The sequence below is a fragment of the Symphalangus syndactylus genome, chromosome 23 (assembly GCF_028878055.3).
Source record: "Symphalangus syndactylus isolate Jambi chromosome 23, NHGRI_mSymSyn1-v2.1_pri, whole genome shotgun sequence".
Taxonomy (NCBI): Eukaryota; Metazoa; Chordata; class Mammalia; order Primates; family Hylobatidae; genus Symphalangus; species Symphalangus syndactylus.
In genome coordinates, this window is record NC_072445.2 from 13,826,498 (window position 1) to 13,844,515 (window position 18,018).

Consider the following 18,018-nt stretch of genomic DNA (forward strand, 5'->3'; position numbering starts at 1 on the left):
TGTGGAAGGCAGGGACGGGGTAGAGTCTGGCCCAAGTGAAAATGGGCTTGGGGAGCCTGGTCAGTCCTTCAGGTCCATCTGGGCAAACCTAGTCTTCAAAGGGCAGAGTTACAAGGACCTCAAATGCTACTTACCTCCTCCAGTACTAACATTTGGCACATCTAATGCCTATTCATTGTTGTGAAGTTCAATTGAGGTAACTCATGAGGAAGTGCCCGCAAAACTAAACACACTCTCAAACAATAAGAATTACTATCATGAGCTGCCTGATTCCACAAGATTTTAGTGCTAGGTGCTAGGGACAGAAAAGTGAAAAAAAGGTGCTCAGTTAATTAGCATACAATGTGATTCCACCTCTAACAATAGACTTTGGATGATGTCTTAGTTCAAGCTGCTCTAACAGAATACCATAGATTGGGTGACTTACACAGCAAACACTTATCTCTCACAGTTCTGGAGGCCAGAAAGTCAAGATCCAGGCACCGGCAGATTTGACGTCTGGTGGTTCAGCCTTCTCACTGTGTCCTCACGTGGCAGATGGGATGAGACAGCTCTCTGGGGTCTCTTTTATAAGGGCATGAATCCTGTTCAGGGGAGCTCCACCCTCATGACCTAATCATATCCCGAAGTCCCCGCCTACACATAGCACCAGATAGGGAATTCTGCTTCAACCTATGAATTTTGAGAGGACACACACATTGTGGGAGCACAGAGGAAGGAGTTTTTAACGTTCAACACACTGCTCGTGGGGGTGGAAGACTCTATAGCAGCACTGACCGTTGAACCTGGTCTGGAAAGATGGCAAAGACTGCACAGGCGGAGGGAATGGGCATCCTAGCCTGAGCGAGTGGCAGCGTGCTGGAGAGGCTTATGGAAACCTCTGGTAATCTGGCCTGGTGGCTGGGTGGGGTGGGTGGGACCATGTGGGGGAAGCTGCGGAGGGAGCTGGTGATCAAATTAGGAAAGGTCTTGGATAATCTATGAGGAGCCTGGACTTCACTGAATTTTTCAATTACCAGGTTTTAAGAAACTTTTTATTTCAGTTTTTGGCTGAAAGAAGAAGCTGTTGCTTTAATTTGATTTAAAACCTGCCTGTGGATCTATAATAGGCAAAACTTAACTCAAATAGATTTAATCATAGCCTTGCTGCACTGTCCTGTTAATTTTGCTACTCTCCTTCCTCTTAGAGCTTCCATGTAGAATACATTTATCTTCTCGCTCTAGTCTCGTCTTGGTTGAAATATTGGAATGAGAGATAGAAAGTGGGATCTTTATTTTTTTTCTCTTTATACAGAATAACGCTTATTTTAGAATGTGGAAAATACAAAAAACTATAAAGATGAAAAAAGAAATCTACCCTCCGGACAAGGTTGGTGGAAGATGAGTGGTTGAGCTCCAGTAGAATCAGTTTTGTTCAAATCCTAACGTTTTCACATGTTACCTGTAAGACCTTGGCAATTTACTATCTCCAGGCCTCAGTTTCCTCATCTGTAAAATGGGAATAATAATCACAATACCTACCTCCTAAAGTTCCTATTGGGACTACATCATTTTCTTCATGCAAAGCACTTAGGAAAGTGCTATGTACATAGTAAATAATTAATATTTCGTATGGGTTATTGCAACACCCTCTGGGTGAGTTCAGCCCTAGAGTTGGAGCTACAGGAGGACACCTTCCCCTGGGGAAGGGTCTTTCTGCCTCCATGTTCCACATCAGGAAAGTGGAAAAGCTTGTCATACCACAGGATGAGGCTAGTGCCGAGTCACAGACTGGTGTGTGTTCAGATTTTTTCCCTAGAGGATGCTAGCTCATCCTCCCTTGCTCCTTCCTTTCTAGCATTTCCACCCACCTCGGGCTCTTGGGGCAGGCTGTCCCTTTAAGAAAGACAGCCACACATTCTGCTCCTGAAAGTGGCCCTGCCTCCCTTGCTGGATACCTTGCTGGGCTGTGGCTGGGACACTCCTGGGCTGGATTTTAGTACTGAAGCCTCCAGAGGAGGGGGCACTGCTTCAAATCAAGCACACCCCACCCCAGGAATCCATGCCCACAGAAGGACTCCCTGTCTGCAGCCCTCTGCTCTGGCCCTGGGCTCCCAGCACCCAGCTCTGGGACATCAGAAGATAATTCTTGAGGACTGAGCTCAGGATCCCTAAAAAGAAAGTTGGAAAATAGCTGGATAAACTTGGTAAGTGAAAGAAAGCCGCGTTACATCCTCTTCCTTGGATTGCGGATTGCAGATTTTGCGTTGAGTTCTGGTGACTCTTGCCAATAGTATCTGATGGGCAAATGGGAGGAGGAGGAGACAGAGGTGGGGACTGGGATCCCCAGTGGGTAGCGAGTCTTGAACTTGGGGATAACCTCCCCACCTTCTCCTGGTGGTTGTTAAGCTTGAGGCAGGGAGCTCTGGGGGTTGACATCTGAACGTAGCTGGAGCCTGGCCCAAGGAGTGAAGATCCGGGAGGGGCAGATGTCAGATTTCTCCCTCATTTGGGAAAAACAAAGTGTGGTCAGTGAGTGCTATTTGTGAAGATGCCAGAGACCAGTGACATTTGCAGCCTGAGGGTGAAATGAGTGACCCTGTGAGTCTGTCTCAGCAGAGGACCAATTCCTCTTCTTCCTATAGGGTCAGGGGACAGACCAGGCCTGGGCCCCAAGAAGTCTGCGTTGTCTCCTTGGATTGAGGCAGCTGCCCATGAGCAGCAGCAGACGGTGTCTTAGTGGGAGGAGGCAGGTCTGCCAAGGGCAGAGAAGAATGGAGGGCCTGTTACTGCTGAAGCCTGGGAACGCTGCCTGGGGGGAGGCCCACGCTCCCCGGAGCTGGAGTGAGAAGGAATGGGAGGAGAAGTCTATGCAGCAGGGGGATGGGCTCAGCCAGCATCCCCACCCTCTGCAGAGCAAATGCCCCCCTGCCCCATTCCCTGTGGCATGGACACAGGTGAGCTTCCTGGCCTTGAACGCTCAGGTACAGTTTGGAGGGCCGGGGTCTGTTACAAAGAGGTGGCTTCCCATGGAGGAGGCAGGAAGTGCTAGAAGCCTCAGCCCCTGGCACTCACCCGAGGCCAGGGTTTCCAGATCAGAGACACTTTCTGCTAAATTACGCTTCAACAGATGTTTTCTGTGTTCCTACTTGTGCCAAGCTTTGTGCTGGGGATTTACCAAAATATAATATGGCATGATGGAATTGGGAAGGTGTGTAGAGCTGGAAAGATATTTTGGATGTGAGATTAAAGCCATTTTTGAAAAGTAACAAAAACATTTATTCTGTACCTTGAATGCACCAATCACTCTGCTAAAGGCTTTGCATCTCCTTTAATTCTTGCAGTAGTTTATTGACTTGTGACTAATTTTGTAGATTTCACAGATGAAGAAACTAAGGCTCAGAGATTAAGGACCTTTCCTTAAAGATGCAGGGCTGGTAAATGGCGAAGCCAGGATGGACCTCTTAATTCATCTAACCATTCATTCATTTGTGTGTTCAACAAAGTCAAATTGCTGGCCTACTGTGTGACAGCCATTGTGGAGGGCACTCAGGACACAGCTGGGACAGGGAAGGGTCCAGGGCAGCCTAACTTCATAGCCTGGGTCCTCACCCCCAGCCAGAGCCCTTCACACTGGGCCCCAGAGACCCCTGGGAACATTGTGTGATTGTTTTCTCCGAGGTCTGAGACTCTGCTTGAGAATGTGCTTTTCCTTGAGAAATGTTTCTTTGTTTTCATTTTAATAATGATACTCTAAAAATTGAAGGCATTTATTCTGAATCATCTGAATGACCACCATATAACCTACTATTGGCATGCGATTTTAGTCCCCAGGTTTGTGTTTCTGTGCAAGTTGGCACCGAGTGGTTTCCTAAAATGATGGTTTTTAACTTTTAATGCTTTGTTTCTCAAACTGGGCTCTACACTGTGTGCTTCAAAGGCCCAAAGATTAAGGAAGGCTACATCGACCGATTCTACTGCAGGAAGGGAGATGTGCAGTATGGGTGTCCCAAGAGGAAATGGTTCAACATCCCCCTCTCCTGGGGGGTGAAGAAAACTGAGAGGTTTAGGTTGGGGCAAAGCAGCTTGGGGGTTCTGAATCTTCCAACCTCCTGGTCTCCAAGCTCAGGATGGACCTAGGCCAGAGACTCAGAGAGGAACAGGCAAGTCAGGAAAAAGGAAGGCTCTTGAGTTCAGATTGGTATGCTCTGCTCTGACATAGCATCTCTGACCTCCAGCAAACTTGCTCCTTTCTGGGCCTTTGCAGATGGGACGACTTGTGCTGGGAAGGGGAAGCGTGGGGCCTCCCTGGAACACTGTGTGACTTCCTCCCGAAGAGGGATGTTTTCTGGTCATTCAGAACTTCTGACCTCTCCTGAGGCCCAGCTGCTAGGTGAGAAGGCCATCGCATGATCCCTGGTGTAGAGAACTGTGCATGTGACTTGGGCCTCACCACCCTGGGGGCATCCAGGGCTGTATCATGCTAGCCTGGCGCCTTGGCCCTTAGATGGGGCTGGGCAATCAGTATCCCTTCTGGATCGGATGTCCTGCCAGTCTAGGAGGCTGGAGGCAGGAGACTCAGGACCCCTGCCTCTCCATCCTCTTCCACCTCCTTTCCCTCCTTCCCCTGCTGGAGTTTTGGGTCTTCTCTCATCTCTGCTTTTGAATGATGCTCCATTGTATCTCCACTCTCTGGTTACCGTCCCTCAGCTGGGCTCTGGGTGGTCATTCTGGTCATCTTTTCTGCAGACTCCACTCTACCTTTTTCTGTCTTGTACATTAGGAGTCAGTGAACACTATCTGCAAAGGTCTTGATAGTAAATATTTCTGCTCTGGGGGCCTTCTGTGCTACACATTAGTAATTTGTTCCTAATTTTATCCCTTCGAGCGCAGGAGTCAATAGAACTTGGCTATCTCTGCAGCCTCCCCTGCCCCCAGCTCCGTGCCTGCTGGGCAGTAGGCACTCAGGAAGTATTGCTGGCATAAATCCCAATGACCTCTCCCCATCCCCCTAGAGCCCGTGCCCCAGCAGCGGGCATCTTGGTGTCTAGCTGTACCATTTTGGGAAATCAGGATCTGGTAACCTGTTGGTTGCTGTGGCATCCTGTAGCTAAATCCATCTCTGGCCCTGTAACCTGAACCTGCCCCAGGCCCTGTGCTCCAGGATCAAGTGTCCCTGTTTGTTTTGACATCCCATGTGGGGCATTAGAGATCCAGATTTCAAAGCAAGAATTTTTTCTAGCAGCCGTTGAAGGCCAGGCCCCTGCCAGCTCCCGGGCTCCCATGTTAGCATTTTCAGTTAATTAAGAAAACAAACCCCACATCCCTGACAGAGGTGGTTCTGCCAATTCAGGACAGAGAACTTCGTGTCAGCATAGCATGCAGGAGAAGCTGGCCAGCTCCTGCAGGCAGGACAACTGAGGGAGGCAGATGTTTGAGCTGGAGAGGACCCACTGGTGCCTTCCCAGCAAGAGCAGGTGCCACGGAAGTCACGTGGTTGGGAAGCCAGCTCCAGGCAAGGTCCAGAACATGGAAATTTCTGTTCCTCTTTCCCCCTCCAGGGTGCGGGCCAATCACACCCTGAGGGTGATTTATTTATGGGTGAGGGCCATGGGGGAAAGGCCAGCTGGATGAGAATAGCAGGGGGAGACACAAAGACTTTCTTGGGACTTGCCAGTCTTCCTCTCCAGAGCCAGGTTATCCCAACTGTCTAGCTCCTGGAGGAGAATGATGAGAGGTGACCTGGGGTGGCTTCAGAGGGGCCCAGGTAGCTGACCTGCCAGCTGCCAAGGGGGAGCCTGATCAGAGAGGCTGCTTAGCCATGCAGGGCCTGGGTGCGAATTTAAGAAGGGTCTTTGTCAGGCTGGGTGTGGTGGCTCACGCCTGTAATCTCAGCACTTTGGGAGGCCAAGGTGGGAAGATCACCTGAGGTCAGGAATCTGAAACCAGCCTGGCCAACATGGGGAAACTCTCTCTCTACTAAAAATACAAAAATTAGCCAGGCATGGTGGTGTGCGCCTGTAGTCTCAGCTACTCAGGAGGCTGAGGCAGAATAATGCTTGCACCCAGGAGGTGGAGGTTGCAGCGAGCTGAGATTGCGCCACTGCACTCCAGCCGGGTGACAGAGCGAGACTCTGTTTAAAAAACAAACAAACAAACAAAAAAACAAGGTTGGGGGGGTGGGGGGGCCTTTGTTTCTTGAAGGAAACATAGTTAAGCATACTCTTGTAAAGTAGCCCAGCTCTGCCAGCATGCGTGTGTTGGGGGACACTTTCCTCAGCCTGGCTGTGCATTCACACACAGAATCACCCTCTCACCTGATCACACACTCTCTCTGTTGTACCAGGGATAAGATATGCCCTTCCCCTGCTCCCACCATGGCTGTGATTGGGCAGGTGGGAATGGAGGGGAGTGGAGGGAGCATAAGTGGGACTGGCTTTCTGCACCCCGATATCTGAGTGTACTGAGTGTACTCTTTCCCAGGTGTACAAGCCCTACAGGCAGGGTGGGCTCATGTATCTCCTTGGCTGTGGGATTCTCTTGCAGTTCACAGCCTGTACACTACATGCAGTGGTCCTGGTACCTCTTGGGTAGAATGGAATAGGAGGGAGACCCAGTCCTGCTCTATCATTGCTAAATGGCCCAGCACACATTATTTGGGCTTTGTGAACCTCCAATTTCTAATGGGAAATGGGGATGAGGTTCACATTTTGTGTGTCCCCATGGTGCAGGTGTGTTGGCAAATATGAGATAAGGCGTATTTCATGCCTGGTGCGGTGAACCTGGCCTCCATCCCCACTGGACATGTGTCTTGGTCCAGCTTCTGCCTGCTGGCTTGGGATGTGGCTGCCTTAAAAGATAGTGGGGAGAAATGATAAACACACGACTGGCGTCTGCTCGGCTCAGGAGAAGAGCCCTGGGGAAGAAGCGATTGTACTGTCTGCTCCTGGTCTCTGGTATAACTAGTTCAAATAACTGCCAGTTAGTAGCCGATTTTTTATTTTATTTTACTTTTGAGGGTCTTCTCCTTACCTGCTGGAACCCTCTGGGCTCCCCGCCGTGAGTACTTTGTCATTCACAGCACAATCCCAGAGCGAGGGGCTGGGGCTATTCTAGGAAAGCAAGTCTCTTAAAAGGTGAGCCTCCCTGTGGTGTTCTAAAGCTGGGGAGAAGCCACTTAGGGTTTTGGGGGACTCTCGACTCCTTCTCTTTCTCTCTTTTTCATTTCCAGTGGAATCCTCAGGTGATCATTTGTGTAGCTGATACGCTCAATAGCTCCCCTTTCCTGGAGAACACATCTAATTTGCCTCCTGACCCTCCTGAAATTCTCGAATCCATGGACACCAGGCTGGTTTGTTTGCTTTTCTCCTTTTGCCAGTGATTTTTTTCACTTCATGTTAGGACTGTTTGCACACAAAAATTAAGAAAAATGTACATAAAAACTCAGATGTGAAATGTGAAAAGGCATACTAATGGTAGGCAAATAATAATAATTAGTATGCATAGTCACAGATATCTGTAACTTCAGCCTGGCAAATCCAAATCTCTTGGAATGACTGTCAGGAACACCTCTTTTTAAAGAGAAGTTTCTAAGTACGCTTCAGGCTTCAAAGAGAAAATCTGAGGTGAGGAAATCAGGAGAAGTTGGGAATCAGTTTCCTGGAGTATTTGGGAATATTTAAAGAGAGAGACTGTGCAGCTTGGATCCTAGCGGGGCTCACAATATTTCGGGGAAATATTCATGAATGAATCTTGGCTAAGATTTTTGGAATTTTTAATTTTCGTTTTTATATTGCATTTTTGTAGTTGTTGTTTCCACTTCAGTAGAAACTCAGGGGAAACCAGGAAGCAAAGCAGGATTTGTCTGCGACTGTTCTATAGCGGGAGAGAAGAGTTCTGTGCTGTGAATTCGATAATTGGGTTCTAGACATGGCTGTGGCATGAGTTTGCTGTGGATCCTGAGGCAAGTAGCCTGCTTCTTGGGCCTCAGCTTTCTCGCCTGTAAAAGGATCTTGAAATGGTAGTCCCCTTCATTCTCAACATCTTGTGCACGCCAGCAGCTGTATGAGAGGTCTCCTGCAGATCACGGCGGAGAAAGGAGGAGTTGAGTCCATTCACACACAGGCGGGGAGTGTGACATCTCAAGAGGGGAAGGCACAGCTATCCAGGAGCTGAAGGGAGGGGTAGTCTTTTTCAGAGTCTGATTGTTGGGTCTGGGTTTGTGGAATGATGCTTGGTCACCCCAGGGAATGGTGGCCCTCACTCACGCCTTGGCTGTGTGTGTGTGTTTGGGCTCATGGAGGTGCCCCCGGGCCCGGTAGGATGCGGGGGCCTGGGCTTCAGAAGCAGTGGCTGGAGGATTCTCCCCAACTCTTTTCCTTGGGGTCCTCATGCCTGGCTTACTCTTCAGGGTCTCTGTCTTTGTGTGAAGCGTGGTACCCCTTGACCCCCTTGGTCTGAGAATGGATTCTCTTAATGGACCAAGGGGGAATCCGGAAAATCCCAAACCCAGTTGCAGAATTCAAGGGGTATAGTCCCTTCATGTCTGAGCCCTGGACTTCTTCTCGGGTCATCTCCTTGCCAGCTGCCCAAGCTCTGCCTGCTCTGCCGCTCACACTTCTAACTCCTGCCCTCCGCACTACCTGAAGGCTCATACCTGGGGAACGCCTCGCTGTCCTTCGAGACTCAGTCCAAAAACCACCGCACCTGTAAAGTCTGTCTAACCGCTCCTCCTCCCCACCAATTTCAGGTAGTAGGGTTCCCTCTCACCTCTGCTCCCACAGGCCTGTCCCTGATGAAGCACTGAGCACAATGTTTGAAAACCACTGTTCTCTCTGACTCTCGCTGGACTATTAGCTTCCAGAATGCAAAGCTCTGACTGGTTCAGTTTTGCATTTCTAGTATGTCTTAGTCCATTTGTGCCACTATTCCACACACTGGGTAATTTATAAACCTAAACAACATTTCTCATGGTTCTGGACTTTGGGAAGTGCAAGATCAAGGTGCCAGCAGAGTTGGTGTCTGGTGAAGAGGGCTGCCCTCTGCTCCTGAGGTGGTGGTTTGTTGCTTCTTAATGAAAAACTGTAAAGAGCATAGGTACTCCTTGCATTTTTGCTATTCATTCATGCAGCCAATGTTTAATAAGGACCTACTTTGCGTTAGCCCCTGCCAGTGGAACTATGCTATGGTTTGCATGTCTGTGTTCCTTCCCTTCCTCTGGAGGGGAAGAACGCTGTGTCCTTACATGACAGAAGGAATGGAAGGGCTAAAAGGGCCTAAGTTAATTCCCTCCAGCCCCCTCGGTCTTTTCTTTTTTTTTTTTTTTGAGACGGATTCTTGCTCTGTCGCCAGGCTGGAGTGCAATGGTGCGATCTCAGCTCACTGCAGCCTCCGCCTCCCGGGTTCAAGCGATTCTCCTGCCTCAGCCTCCCGGGTAGCTGGGACTACAGGTGCATGCCACCATGCCCGGCTAATTTTTGTATTTTTGGTAGAGATTGGGTTTCACCATGTTGGCCTGAATGGTGTCGATCTCCTGACCTTGTGATCTGCCCACCTCTGCCTCCCACCCTTTTATAATGCACTAATCCATTCATGAAGGTAGAGCCGTCATGACTTAATCACCTCCCAAAAGGCCCCACCCTTAATATTATTACAACAAAGATTAGGTTTCAACATATGCATTTTGGAGGGAACGCAGACATGCAAACCATAGCACAGTTCCACTAGCAGGGGCTAACGCATAGCAGGTCCTTATTAAATATTGGCTGCATGAATGAATAGCAGAGATGCAAGGAGAATTTATGCTGTCTACAGTTTTTCTTTAAGAAGGAGGCAAGAATGGTTACTGTTTGGATAATTCACCCAGGGACCAGCTTCATGGGATGCTGTTTAAACAGATAAATCCAGTTGGCATCTCTTCCTTGTATACTTTTGCTGATGGCAGGGGCCTGGGGAACAGGCTGCGTGTTCCACACAGGATGTGTGGATGGGCCTGCACATGTGCCTATGACTGGTTGTGGGTAGCAAGCACAGAATGATCCTGTTTTTCTGTAAATACCGAGCCACAAACATTGGCAGCGACTTTCTGGCCATTATCCTCAGTGGTGTGTGATTTTTGTGGCTTTTCCCAGGGTGTACCAAAGGAGTGTGACTGTGGTGACCATTGATGGGGAGGCTGGCAGCACTCAGGGTGATGGACAGAACCCCATGATTGCTTCCTTCTAAAGAGGCCTGTGTTGGAGGCTGAGTGATACCTCGTTTGGTACCAGTTGGAGAGTTTATAGCCTGTGAAGGTTCTTACACTTACCAAGAGGAAGTTGGGCAATAGAAATTTATGTTAATGTCTGTGGGATAACAAAAAAGCAACATGTCCCTGGGTCAGTAGTGATCTTACCTTCAGGGGTTTGTTTATTCATTGGCACACTCAGACATTTCTACTCAGTGCCTGCCATATATGCCTGTCCTCATTCTAGGGATGCAGACTGAACCTGGTCCCTGCCCTCAGAGGGCTTAGTTTCTGGTAAAAGTGCTTGAAGATTGGGAGGATGGGAGCTGAAGCTGGCACCCTTCCCAGAGCCGTTCTGAGCCAGCCCCTTGGTGTGAAATATCATTTCTCCATTCATTAGCTCCTCTATTCTCCCCCAAGTTGTTGCTGGCCAGAAGCACCTTGGTACCACCCTTCTGGATTTCTCATGCTCCCTCCTTCCCCATGCTGAGTAAGAGACCCTTCATCCATACTCGCGTCATTCCCTGTGCAGCTCCACCAAGATACTTCTGCCCACTACCCCGGCCACTTCTGCCCACTATCCCGGCCTGCTCACAGTTGTACCCCCTTTCTGACTGGGAGCTTTTTGATGATCAGGTCTGTGTTTTATTCACTGCTGCATCCTACAGTGCACAGTGTCTGGCCCAGAGTGGGGGTTCATAGATGGTTGTGGAACGGATGACCATGGGACAATGCTGGACTGCATTTATTTCATCTTCAGCATTCACACTGAAGCCTGTGTCTATCTATTTCCGTCTCTTTCTGGGTCCGTCATGGAGAGGCATGACTCTCAGAGAAGTTGCTGAAAAGCTGGGGCATTGTGAGAAATTGGAGAAATCTGGGAAGCCACTGTCTGGAGTCACTGGGCTCTGGTGAGTCCTCTGTGACTGTCATTCCACACACTCCCTCCCAGGGAGGGAGGCAGGTGGGCTTCAGGGCTGACAGAGTGGGGCTCTGAGTCCAGACTGTGCTTGTGCTGAGGCCCACGTCTTCGTCGTGAGTGGGGACAAGAGATGCTGACAGACAGACCTAGCCCTGCAGCCCTCCGGCTCAGGCAGCGCAGCTGGGCCAGCAGGAGAGCGGGCCGCCTGGGAATAGCTGGGAAGCAAGTCCAGGCCTTGGGCCCACCTCCCCCAAGGCCAGGATGTGGCGTGGGACCCAGGCCTGCGGAGGTTCCCACCGCTCAGCTCCTGCACTCCCAAATGCTCCAGGCCCAGGCAACATTGCTTAGCAGGAGGGGGTGGAGAGGGGCTCCAGCTGCCTGGGTCAAGACTGCATCAGGACCAGGGTAGCTCTGCAGGCACACACCTCTGACATTTAGCCTCCACCTGGATAGCTGCCAGTGGCCCTGCAGCCCAGACCAGCTTTGCATGAGGGAGGAGAGTCAGGGATTAACCATTTCAGGCCCTTCCTCCGTCAGGCAGAGACTGGTCCTCTCAGGTCGACCATGTACCAATGACTGGAGTGGGCATATTTACAAATGTTGCCTCATTTAATCTTCACATCATTGTGAGGGTGTGAGCATCATCTCCATTTCTCAGATGAGTAAACTAAGGCAGGTGGGGAGTTATGCAACTTGCCTTAAGTCTACGCAGTAAGTTTCTTATATTCCTTCTTTATTACAAGGGCCTATGATGCACCAGGTAATAATTCTAGCCACTGCGGATACAGCAATGAATGATAGACAAAAATGCCCCATGGAATGTACATTCTTGTGGGAGGGATAATGAATACATGGGATGTATAGTCTCTCAGATGGTGATAAGTCTACGTGGAAAATGAAGGGAAGGGAGATGGGAGGTGCTGGGAGCGGGACTGCTACTTCAGATGCCCTTGAAAGACCTCATTGAGAGGGTGTGAGTTATTCACACTTAGTGCTGAATAGGTGCCTGGTGCTACCCTAATCACTGTACCTGACTTACTAAATTAATCCCCACAATTAATCCTCACAATCTTTGAGGCAGATTACTATTATTATTCTCATTTTCACATGGGGGAACTGAGGCACAGGGAGGTTAAGTAACTTGCCAAAGATGACACAGCAGATGAGCAGCTCTAGGATTTGCACCCAGGAAGTCTACCTCCTGAGTTCTGGCTCTTAACCTCTGTGTGTTACTGCCAGGGCCACAAAGACAGTAAATGGGTGGGAAGGTCAGGAGGCTTGTAAGACCCCAGCTGAACAGTCCAGGTCCGTGGCCTTGGGGGCAGGCACGCTGAGGGACAGGTGCACTAGGGGGCAGGTGCACTGTGGGGACAGGAGCAGTGGGGAGGCAGGTGTACTGAGGGGGCAGGTGCACTGGGGGGCAGGTGCACCGAAGGGGCAGATGTAGCGCGAGGGACCGGGGCACTGAGGGGTAGGTGCACTGGGGGGGGTATGTGCACTGGGGAGGCAGGTATACTGGGGGGACAGGTATATTGGGGGGACAGGTGCATTGGGGGTGCAGGTACACTTCAGGGACAGGTGTACTGAGGGAGTAGGTGCACTAGGGGAACAGGTGGACTGAGGGGACAGGTACACTAGGGAGGCAGGTGCACTGGTGCTCACTCCTCTGCAGCTCCCTTGGTGAGGAAAGGGTAGAGGGGCCGACAGGTCAGTTGCAGTTAAACCTGAGAGAAAGTGGGGCTTGACTAGTTTGCGTTGAATAAGGAGAGGATGAACTCCCCAGTGAGGGGGTCCCAGAGGCTCCCCTTCTCCGCTCTCCTCCTATGCCAGCCAGCCTCCCTGAGCCCTCTGAGGACTCAGATCTGAAACAAAAGTGGGACTATTTTTTGCCCTTGTCCTCTTCTTCTCTTCCTTTTGTCTATCTGGGAATAACCCACTTAGTGGTGGTGGTGATGATGATGACATAATAGCAGCTCATATTTATTGAAGGCTTACTAAACTGGGCGGCGAAAATGAATAATGACACTCAGCTGTGCAGGAAAAAGTAATTGATTCTTATAATGGATAATTTTCAATGAAAAACTTAGTGTGAAAAATAAAGGTACTTTAGTCTCTGATTTAAATAAGTTGCTTTGGAGCAAGGTCCCATCAAGTCAAAATTCAAACTTCCTGTGAGGGCAGCTCCCAGTGCCCCTCCCCTGAATGGTCTGGCTTCCTGGGGAAGCTCCAGTATTTTCCTGGTGACCAGGGAAAGGCCTGGGGGCTGCAGGGTTTCTGCAGATCTCCACGGAGCTGTACCTTGCTCTCACTGATGCTTAGGCCTCTGTGCTGAACTCCATTGAAGGGGCCAGGTCTGGTCCGGTCCCCAGGGCCTCTGAGGGTAGACTTGGCACCCACTGCTGAAGCCTGGGGCTTCCTGAGGCTCCTGGCTCTTCCAGGATGTCCACCCACCCCTGGAGGGCCCAGGTGTCCAGTGGCTGCTCTGGGACGTGAGGGTTCTAAATGGGTGGGCTCGAGGGCAGCCCCCAGGTAACTTCCTCAGCTGTCACCAGCCATGTTTGCTCAGAGCTGGGTTTAGGCAGAGTTTCTCCACATGACCTTTCCCCAATCCTGCACCCCATTCTGAAATTCTTCAAGTCATTGAGTTATTTCTAATGACACTGCAAACCACCACCCTCCTCTCTTCTCTGGAGGTGGGGAAGGAAGTGGAATCCTGGGCATTTACTTTCTTTTCCTCCTAGTACTGGAAAGATTTTTTCTTTTCTTTTCTTTTTTCTTTTCCTTTCTTTCCTTTTCATTTTCCTTTTCCTTTCTTGTCCTTTTCTTTTGCTTTGCTTTGCTCCCTCCCTCCCTCCTTCCCTCCTTCCTTCCTTCCTGATGGGAGTCTCGCTCTTTCGCCCAGGCTGGAATGCAGTGGTGTGATCTCAACTCACTGCAACCTCTGCCTCCCAGGTTCAAGCGATTCTTCTGCCTCAGCCTCCCAAGTAGCTGAGATTATGAGTGTGTACCACCACACCTGGCTAAGGTTTTTCATATTTTTATTAGAGACATAGTTTCACCATGTTGGCCAGGCTGGTCTCGAACTCCTGACCTCAAGTGATCCGCCTGCTTCAGCCTCCCAAAATGCTGGGATTACAGGCTTGAGCTACCATACATGGCCTATAAAGGTTTTCTATTGCCCTGTCCTGTCTAGAGGAGACGACATTACCTCGTATCAAATGTTCCTCCCTCTATGCACCATTTTGTTCTGGAAGCTATCAGTCTTCTTTTCCCAGGGAAAACAAGGTCCTGGCTTAGCTCTGATATTAGAAGTGTACAAGAAAAGAAAGAAAAGGGAAAAAAATAAAACACTGGCATTTTCCAGAGGCAAATATGTTGGGAAATATTTTAAATATTTTCCTTGTGAAATCCTCTGTATCTGACAAGCAGTGCTATGCCTGAATTCTCACTCAGTGCTCACCACTACCTTGGGGTTAGGTCCTGTCATATTCTCTACAGATGAAGGACACAAGGCTTAGAGAAGTCAAGCAAGTTTCCCAAAGTCTTGCAGCTTGTTAGTGGCAGAGCCAAGTTTAGAATCTAAAAATTCTGGATTCTTGACCCCGTCGTATGCCTGAGGCTTTTGCTGCTTCTCAGAAATGAGTCTTCGGGTAATGGTTCTTTAGCACTCAGTGACATGTGATGTAGCTCTTTGAATAATATACAACATCCCCCAGAGAAATGGGGATGGGTTTCAGTTGGCTCCACCAGGGGTAAATATAAGGGCATACCTCTTATATTGTCATAGGATATCTCATTTCAGATTTAGAGAGGGGCTTGTTGGTTTTCAAATTCCCCTATTTGTATCCATGTGACTACCTACATCCTTCTTTTTTCGCTCATTTTGACTATGATTTTTCACTAACTGTTTGTGTGACTGCACTGGAGAAAAAGTGTGATGTGGACATCCTTCAACTCCACTCTGCTTCCCTAGTGAAAGAGGCCTTTGATTTGCAGCTGTAGCTCCTGTTTGCCGAGCCTGGTACAGCCCTGACTCTCAGTGCTCTAGTTGGCCAAAGCCCTGCCCTTTTTTGTCTGCTAGTAGCTGTTGAGGATCGTGTGCGACATTTGAAAACTCAGCTCTGGCTTCACTTGCACTGGAGTTGAAAGGCGAAGGAGGTATCTGGGCACCACCTAAAAATAGTCAGGGGGAAATTAACTCTCACTTTGTGTTTTAAGCTTTTATTACATAATCAGCATCATGCTATTAGTGTTACATTAACTCTATATAAGAGGAAGGAGAAAATCCAGCCATAATCACACCACATGCATTTGGATTCACATTTCCCAAAGCTCCAATGCCCTGGGAATTCTGAGATGGAGGGCAGGGAAAGGAAGGGAGCAAAATCAATGAGAGGTGATTAAAGTGACCTGAAGTGGCAGGAGTCAAGCCAATGCACAGGCTCAGTTTCACACTCACTTTCCCTTAAGACTGAGCTCTGGCATTGTCTTCTCCGGAAAGCCTTCCCTGGTGTCCTCCTTGTCAATAGCCAGCTGTATTAGGTGCCTCTCTCCACCCACACCACAATGTCTTACTTGGGTCACTGTGCGCTTCCCACATTGTGTCATGACTGTCTCTTTATGTGCATGACTGTCCCACTGGACTGTGAGCTGCAGGTGCTCAAGAATGTATTTTGTTCATCTCTTTATCTCCGGTGCCTGGCACATCTGAACAGGCCAAGAAATGCTGGTTGACGTAGTCATTAAGCTAAGATGCTGGACATAGGGGTCCAGGTAGTGACTGAAGATGGCATGCATTGAGACTCAAGACAAATTTCTAAAGTCTGCAGGGTGGAGAACAGCATGGAGTCATGAAGTGTGTTATCCATGTCTGATACAATATGTTTTATTTTTTGTATTTTCTGTGTGCAAGAGAGAGAGCAGGAAGATTTGACTGTGTCTCATCAGCGGCTGGGAGATCTCTTCCCATGTTAGAAGAGACTTGATGAACATGAGCTGGGGCTCTATTTTTTCCTTATGACAATGTGAGCTCCCAACTCTGGACTCCAAATCTAGTGCTCTCTTCTTTAGCCTGCAGGAGAGCAGGGACTGTGTCTTTTTTCGTATTGGTGCCAGGTCACAGATTTGGTGCTCAGAGAACATTTGTGGAATGAGTGGCTGAATGAATGAACAAATATATGGAGGAAGAAACTCTTGTCATCCAGTGAGATTCATCAGGGAAGGCTTGAGGGTTTGCGCATTGAGCGTAGCTATGAAAGAGACAGGGGCACGGGTTGGCAAAGATGCAGAGAGGACTCTGTGGTTGAGTGGTTGGAAGAAGGCTGTTGGTGCCCCTCTTGGTGCCTACCCTAATGAGATGGCCAGGCCGATGCTGACTTGGAAGGGCCCTGTCTTGGGAGAAGGGGAGGCTGGGGAACTGAGGGAAGTCATACAAAGACACAGGCCCAGAGAGGGCTTCCCCCTTATATTCTGCTTCCTTTCCTCCAGAACTTGGAGACATTGCTAAGATTCCTTGAATCCCTAGGGCAGGGTTGGGGGTGGGGTGGTGTGGGGGCAATTCTAACAAATGAGTCTGGACACAGGCATGTGGAGTGTGGTCCAGAGAAAAGGGGAGGAGGGGAAACATGGATTGCAAGCTTGGAGAGAAGGAAGTTCTATTTTGGGTGACTTTAAATCCCAGCCCCTCTGCCGGCCAGATTCACAGCAGACCTCCCCCTTGTGCAGAAGATTCCCTCATTCTCAGTTCTGTGCACTGGCTTTGGCTCCATTTTGGCTCACATCGCTGCATCCTTTAAGACTTAGTTCATTCATACTTTGGTGTTCTATCTCTCGGTATTCTTGCCTGCATCTAAAACCTCCTCCAGCCTTCCAGCCTTCTTAAAGAAGGCATCCCTAAATAAAAGCAGCAAAAATGACATCTACAGTTTATCCACATTTCTACTATGGCCCTGCACCACCCTGGGTACCTTATGTGTCCTTCTTCAACTCACAAGAAAAACGCGAGGTCATTATTACTGTGATCTCTAGTTGACAAATGAAGACACTGAGCCCATGAGAGGTCAAGTAAACCAGGCAAGGTCGTATTGTTAGTTGGTGGCAAAGCTGTACCTAGAACCCAGGTATGCCTAACTCCAAAGCTCCATTGTCTTCTCTTCTCACAGCTACAGAGCCTTCTCTCTAGATCAGAAACTCTGGGGTGGGGCCCGGCAATCTGCATTTTAACAAGCCCTCCACGAAATTCTGATGCAGGATAAAGCTTGAGAATGGCTGGTTTGGCTGATCTGGCTTCAACCTGGCCGCAAACCTCCAAGTCCACCCTAAATTGGGAGAAAGCCCATTTGTTAACTGCCGTTACTCATCCTTACTATTCTATTTACTAGCTCTGGACTTAGGGCAAGATACTCAAGTTTCCTGAGCACTTGTTTCCATGGTTGTCAAATAGGAACCATTCCAATTCTTCTAGAGGCACTGCCCTGGTTTCTGGTTTCCAAGAGAAGATCTGTGAGTGGCTGTCAATACTCAGCACCTTAGCATCACCTGGGGAATTTTACAAAATATTAATGCCCACTCCCTCCCTTCCCAGACTAAGTCAACATCTCTGGGAGTGGGCCTGGGGCATGAGTAGCTCTGATGTGCATGTGGGTGGAGAACCCTGCTGCCCACTATCAGTCTTCTCCCTCCCTATCACTTCCTCAGGGGAAGAGCCAAGGCATCTCCAACTGGTGACTCTAGAAGAAGTATGAGCTGGGCCTGCCAACTGCCTCCCCGTCTCTCTTGGATCTGCCACCTGCAGGGTGGGTGCATCTTGTCAGTGGGGTCAGGAGCTTGCTCCTATGGGGAGGTCCATGGTCCCTATCCTATGCCAGTGATTGGATGTGTGAATTGGCCTCAT

At 49.3% G+C, this 18,018-nt stretch overlaps 1 protein-coding gene across 3 annotated transcripts in view; it reads left to right on the forward strand.

The window, feature by feature from the left end:
* The window catches only part of DAAM2 (dishevelled associated activator of morphogenesis 2), a 113,230-nt gene that overhangs the window by 26,996 nt on the left and 68,216 nt on the right, over nucleotides 1-18,018 (forward strand). Inside the window, exon 1 of one of the 3 annotated variants that reach the window (XM_063632147.1) lies at nucleotides 677-883. The exons of the other annotated variants lie outside the window; for them this stretch is intronic. Coding sequence (XP_063488217.1) covers nucleotides 871-883 — 13 coding nt within the window. The 5' untranslated portion in view covers nucleotides 677-870. Of the gene's footprint in view, nucleotides 1-676; nucleotides 884-18,018 lie in introns of those variants that run through there. 3 annotated transcript variants of the gene reach the window in all.